Source organism: Delphinus delphis, chromosome 15, assembly GCF_949987515.2.
Source record: "Delphinus delphis chromosome 15, mDelDel1.2, whole genome shotgun sequence".
NCBI lineage: Eukaryota > Metazoa > Chordata > Mammalia > Artiodactyla > Delphinidae > Delphinus > Delphinus delphis.
Window position 1 is genome coordinate 64,921,751 of NC_082697.1, and position 6,571 is coordinate 64,928,321.

The 6,571-nt window shown below is 45.8% G+C and overlaps 1 protein-coding gene across 4 annotated transcripts in view; it reads left to right on the forward strand.

Annotated features, from left to right (window-relative positions):
• TMC5 (transmembrane channel like 5) overlaps positions 1-5,872 on the forward strand; it is a 40,811-nt gene extending 34,939 nt beyond the window's left edge. For 3 of the 4 annotated variants that reach the window (XM_060031831.2, XM_060031832.2, XM_060031834.2), the window contains 5 exons: positions 1,549-1,722; positions 2,150-2,228; positions 3,526-3,630; positions 5,008-5,050; positions 5,779-5,872. In XM_060031831.2, the coding sequence (XP_059887814.1) occupies positions 1,549-1,722; positions 2,150-2,228; positions 3,526-3,630; positions 5,008-5,050; positions 5,779-5,825 (448 nt within the window). In that variant the 3' untranslated portion in view covers positions 5,826-5,872. The remainder of the gene's footprint in view (positions 1-1,548; positions 1,723-2,149; positions 2,229-3,525; positions 3,631-5,007; positions 5,051-5,778) is intronic. The other variant, XM_060031833.2, reaches the window with a different exon arrangement.
• The last annotated feature ends 699 nt before the right edge of the window (positions 5,873-6,571 follow it).

Here is a 6,571-nt window from a genome sequence, read left to right on the forward strand (position 1 = left end):
CCCTCCTCTCTCTCTCTCTCAGGGTGGTTTCCTTTGTTCGTTCCCTAGTTCGTGTCAGAAATGCCTTTGAATCTTTGTTTAATTACATACTCACTACTTGACCATCTTTCCCACTAGAACCTGGGAGGGCAGGTATCATGTCTGTCTTGTTTACCGTGGACTCTCCAGGGCTTAGTATGTAGCACAGAGCCTGGTACTGATCTCAAGGAGACAGCAGTGAGCGTTGGTTTGAAGCAGGATCTTAGTTCCCTGCCCAGGACTTGAACCTGGGTAGCCTGGCTGAAAACCAGGAATCCTAGCTGCTAGACCAGAGAGGGCTAGAGGCTAGAAGCAAAGTTCCCCTGGCTCTTGCCCCGTTTGAAAGCAAGAATATTTCAAGGAGGCAAAAACTGTAAAAACAGGTACAAAGCTGCTTATTAGAGACACAGCACAGCAAGTGGGAGAGCACACAGGGAAACAGTTTTTTTAATTTAAGACAGAAGCAAGGCAGAGATACACACCTGGAGAGAAAAGGGTGTGGGTGTCCTCCCTAATGAGGAGGAATGCAGTAAAGAGGCGGTTAGGTCATTTATATAGAGCAGTTCTTGCACAACTTTCAGCCAAGATGGATTCCAGCGCAGAGGCCTGTGGGAGGCTTGGCATCACCTATTATGGGGTGGAGCCCCCTCCTTTTTAACCCCAAGGAGTCTTTCTGTGCATATGTAGTCAGGGAAGTCTCCGTGACCTCAAGAATCAGAAATATGTGTTCTCTTTATCTGGGCAGGACTCAGCTCCTCTCTGCCCCTGCCATTACTGTTAAAGTGTCCACTGGAGACAAAGTCCAGCTATTCACCCTGCTCCTGTTGTTATTTCTATCTGGAAGTATAGAAAGGAAACTGGCTTGTAAATGTCTAACCTGGAGCCCATCTATCTCCTGCCTCAGTACAAGGGCGGTAAACTTTTGTAGAATGAATGAGCAACCGAACACACAACAAGGGAGTTGATTTTTAGGATACTCGTGGAACTGGAACCATGAGGGTCTCAGCGGCTTCAGGGCAGGCTCTTCTGTTCTGTGATGTCCTTGACTCTCTCGCCGTGTTTACTCTCTTTTCTCTCTTCCTGACCAGTTCCTTGTTGCCTTCTAGTTTCTGCTTGTTCACAACAACTGATTTCATGTGGCCATTATTACCACAACTCCAGCTTCCCTAGATTACAGCCTCCCATCTTTGTATTTCTTAGTTCAAGTTCCTAAGGAAGAGAGTCTGATCGTCCCAGTTCATTTCTTTGTGCCAGGATACCACTGAGACCCTTCTGCCTGGTCTTTGGATTGGTTACGGTTGGATCAGGTGATACCCCTGTCCAAGAGCTGGTCCTTGGAGTGCAGGTCATGAAAACAAAACACACCAGCTGGGGCTATGAGCGAGAGGGTTTCCTTTGCAGGGGGATGTGGGTGGAGCAGGTAAGAATTGCTGGTTCCATGTTCAGAGCCCAGAAACGACTGGGCTACTCTAGAATAAACTATACCTGAGTCTGGCACTAGACATGCTTCTCTGTCCCTTGTTTTATCAGATTGACACCTTCAGCTGACTGTGGCCCGTTTCGAGGTCTGCCCTTCTTCATTGAGTCCATCTACAGGTGGATTGACACCCTGAGTCAAAGTCGCAGATACCTGTGGGTCGTTTGGATCTACCAGAACCTTGTCAGCAGCGTGCACTTCTTCTTCATCCTCACCCTCATTGTATTGTAATTGGGGGCCCTTGGAAAACTAGTGGGGGAAATACCTCATCTACACGTCATGTGGGCAGCCGAGGGCTGTTTGGTGGGAAGGCAAAGACTACAGTGGGGCTCAGTGTTCTGGGTCATCCCGACTCTGCCCTTGAATTTTTCTAAAAGTTATTTAATATCTTCTTATCATTTTGGGGGGGGGTCTGTTTTTGTTTTTTTTTTTTTGCGGTACGCGGGCCTCTCACTGTTGTGGCCTCTCCCGTTGCAGAGCACAGGCTCCGGACGCGCAAGCTCAGTGGCCATGGCTTACGGGCCCAGCCACTCCGCGGCATGCGGGATCCCCCTGGATCGGGGCACGAACCCATGTCCCCCGCATCGGCAGGCGGACTCCCAACCACTGCGCCACCAGGGAAGCCCTGCCATTCTTTCTTTTCTTCTCTTCCAGAATCATCACTTACCTTTACTGGCAGATCACAGAGGGAAGGAAGATTATGATCAGACTGCTCCATGAACAGATCATTAACGTAAGTCCCATTGGATCCCTTTGTTATTCTCCCCTCCTTTTTAACATTTTGTAATGGAAATTTTCAAACACAGTCCAAAATAGAGAATAGTACAATGAACCTTCCCACCACCTAGCCCTGACAACCATTAACCTTTGCATACTCTTATGTCCTCTACACTATCTCTTTGCTGTAAATCTCGATTATTTTCAAGCAAAATCCTAGCCTTTATATCATTTTATCTGTAGACTCTTCTATATGCCTGAGAGATACACCCTTTTAAAAAACATAACCACGGTACCAATCATCACACGTAAAAGAAAATTTAGTAATTCCTTACTATCATCTTATAGTCAGTCAATGGTCAAATTTCCCCAACTGTCCCATTAAGTGTCTTTTTTTTTTTTTTTTTTTTTTTTTTGCGGTACGCGGGCCTCTCACCGCTGTGGCCTCTCCCATTGCGGAGCACAGGTTCCGGACGCGCAGGCTCAGCGGCCATGGCTCACTGGCCCAGCCGCTCCGCGGCATGTGGGATCTTCCCGGACCGGGGCATGAACCCGTGTCCCCTGCATCGGCAGGCGGACTCAACCACTGCGCCACCAAGGGAAGCCCGCATTGCCTTTTTACAGCAGGATTACTCAAGTCAAAATCTGAAAAAGTGTCACACGTTGCATTTGGTTGATGTGTTGTTTACATTTCTTTCAATCTGTAGCTGTTCACACTTCCTGCTTCTCTTGCCATTTATTGTTGGAGAAACCAGGTCTTTTGTCTTGTAGTCGTTCCCACATTCTGGATATATCTGATTTGTAACCCTGCGGTGGTGTTTAGCACATTTATTTCTTTTTTCTTGTTTTTTAGCAAGTTTTAATTTATTTATTTTTGGCTGCGTTGGGTCCTCATTGCTGCGAGTGGGTTTTTCTCTAATTGCGGCGAGCGGGGGCCACTCTTCATTGCGCACGGGCTTCTCATTGTGGTGGCTTCTCTTGCTGGGGAGCAAGGGCTGTAGGCGCGCAGGCTTCAGTAGTTGTGGCGCACGGGCTTAGTGGCTCCGCGGCATGTGGAATCTTCCCGGACCAGGGCTTGAACCCGTGTCCCTGCATTGGCAGGCAGATTCTTAACCACTGCGCCACCAGGGAAGTCCCGAGCACATTTATTTCTTTAACCTCTATTTTAAAATTAAGGAAACTGGGCTTCCCTGGTGGCGAAGCCAATGTCCAGGACCCTACCTGCCTAAAAATCAACCTTTCCATCATTTACTTCCCAGCCCCACACCATCATTCATCCTCCATGTTTTTGTTTTTGTTTTCCTTCTTGGCAGGAGGGCAAAGACAAAATGTTCCTGATAGAAAAGCTGATCAAGCTGCAGGATATGGAGAAGAGAGCAAGCCCCACCTTGTTTACGCCAGACACGAGAGACGTGGAGGTGAGGCTGGAAGCCGCCTTGGGATCCCTGTGACACAGATTTGCCCTCCTGGGAAAAGTGCATCAGGAAACTAGAATCACATCAGGGCACTTCACTTTCTGTGTTTTAACATTTCTGTATTTTTTATTAAAAAAAATAATACGCGGGCTTCCCTGGTGGTGCGGTGGTTGAGAGTCCGCCTGCCGATGCAGGGGACAAGGGTTCGTGCCCCGGTCCAGGAAGATCCCACGTGCCGCGGAGTGGCTGGGCCCATGAGCCATGGCCGTTGAGCCTGCACGTCCGGAGCCTGTGCTCCGCAGTGGGAGAGGCCACAACAGTGAGAGGCCCGCGTACCACAAAATAAATAAATAAATAAATAATATGCATTCACCATGTTCTATGCCTGGCCCCATTCTAGGTTCTGGGGTTATCATGGTACCACAGTAGGGCTCTACCCTCGTGGGGCTTGCCTGCATCTTTTCCATAACCCAACCAAACAGAAATATATCCCACTGAGATGAAAAATGGCTTGAAATCTCACCCCACTAGGTTAATGCTTCAGTGTGTATTCTTCCAGATCTTTCCCCCAGGCTGCAAACAAGCATGCATCTACTAACATTCCTGTTTATTTATTACAAAAAAGGGGTTACATTTTACACAACGCTCCCCCTCTCCCCGCCTAATACTGTATCTCAGACACTGTTTCAGTCTGTACCTACTTGGACATTTGGGTTGTTTACAGTTTGTTTTTTTTTTGATACTAAAAGCGATGTGTAATGAAACATTTTTTATTGTAATTGTTTTATGTGAGTGTTTTATCTGCCACAGGCATGCACATGATAATGTTAACAGATATTGCCATATCACGCTCTTAAAAAGATTTTTACCCATTTCATTCTTAACAAGAGATGCCTGGAATCCTGCTCTAATACCAAAGCCTGTGCTGGCTTCCTTGGTGTCCTAGAAAATGTGGATAAACAGTAAACCCACGTTAATTCAAATGCTACTAGTTTTAGAAGTTATGATCTTGTCAGAAGAGACTGCCATGTCGTTTACTGCCTGTTCAAATGAATACCATCAGCACAACATAGGTAAGGGATCTAGAGGCCCACCTTTGAAGGCAAGGATTATGAGTGTACCTTTGCAGGTCCTAATATATTACCTGGTATACATTGTAAATGCTCAGTAAATATCTGTGAAATGAATGATTAAATGAATGGAATCACTGCCCATAAAAATTGAAACATGTTTGATATTTCTATGGCTGAATCTTGGTCTTAATCTGTCACCTGTTAATATTAAAATGGTGAGGTCTCACAAGTCTCACCACTGATGCAGCAGGATCTGAGGTGTACACTCTCTTCCAGTGATGAGATTTCTTGTTTTCTTCTTTTTTAGCAATCTGGTCCTCTGCGTGTCAGAGAGCATGATGCTGCTCAAGGTGAGTACCTGACTGGCACTGAGTAAGGCCTAACTCATCCAGATGATAGGTCCCAAGACAGAGGGTCAGAACTGCTCCTGTATCAGTCACTCATTCAATTGCAAGAACTGGCCCAAATTGGCTTTAGCCAAAACTCAACAATAATTCTTGCTTTAGGTGTGGCCAGAAGCAGGGTCTCACAGTATGTTGGCAGAACCTGGTTTCTTTCTGTTCAGTTCTTTTCCACGTTATCTCCTGATAATTACAAGACAGCTTTCTTAGCTTCTTGTATCTTCTCAGATTCAAGTCTAGTGTGAAAGAGATCCAGATTCTCATTGTGTTTCATTGGATCTGAAACAATTGCTGTGGCCAAGAGACTGTGATGATTTCATTGGCCAGATCTGAGTCGCAGACCTCATCTCTAGATACAGGTGGTACAAACATACAGACCACAGGGACTGAGAGAGTGGAGAAGGGTGGCTTTCCAAAGAAAACATGTGGCTGATGCCAGGAGGGGAATGAATGTTGGGGAGGAAACAAACAAATAAACCCATTCATCTTTTTGGAATAGCATTCACTGACAGCATCCAATGATGGGAGTTCAAGGGAGAGAATTGAAGAAACTTAAAAGGAGGAGGCAAGGAAGGCCTGAGAAGCTGCGGGATCTTGAAAGCTAATTTGGTTTTTCCCTTGGAGATATGGGGCAGTGTGCCTCTGTGCTAACTTCTCTTCTCCTGTATCAAACCCAGACCTGCGATTTAGGCGATCAGTTCAAGAAGATAATCCAAAGGCCTGATAATTACTGTGGTACCCAGACACCAACCAAATAAGGAGAGAAGATGAAGATGGAGCAGCTTCCTCCATGACGCCTGGGCCTTTAGGAGATTCCCAGATGGGAAATTCAAGCCTGTAGCCAGGAGTGGAAACTGACTACAATGTAAATACAGAAGTAAAATTGGGCACTCCCTGCTGTTGTTTTTACACCTGAATTGCTGATTTTTCCAGACAAAATATTTGAGATTTTCCAGTAAAGATTGTTGTAATATTTGAACTAGTTCACAAAAACCTGGGAAGAGTTGTAGTTTAAGAGAGACGCATATGAATGATTGACCCTTAGAAATCTCCGCTCCCAGAACTCCCAGACCTGGCAAAGGTTTGGAGACTGGTGCTCAGACAAATGGTCCAGTCTGAATAAAAATGTGACCCTCGATCAGGGATGTGAAGCCTCTGAATTTTGGAACGTGCATTTGTTCATGACTTTGCACTGAAAACATCCCCATTTTTCCCAAAGGTGAGAAACAACCAGAGGGCTCGTCTATGAACTTTACTGCACATTGCGTACATGAGTCTTTTGGATTGGACTGGGGTGGGCATGTGTGGACTGGGACTCTACCCCTGTGAGGTTTTATACGTGATCATCAGAGTCTTACGTTGAACCAAACATGAAATCGGTGGTGATGTGTGGAATATATATATTGAATATGTATGTGTACGTATATGTGTGTGTGTGTACATAGGCACACATACATGTATAAAGCATTT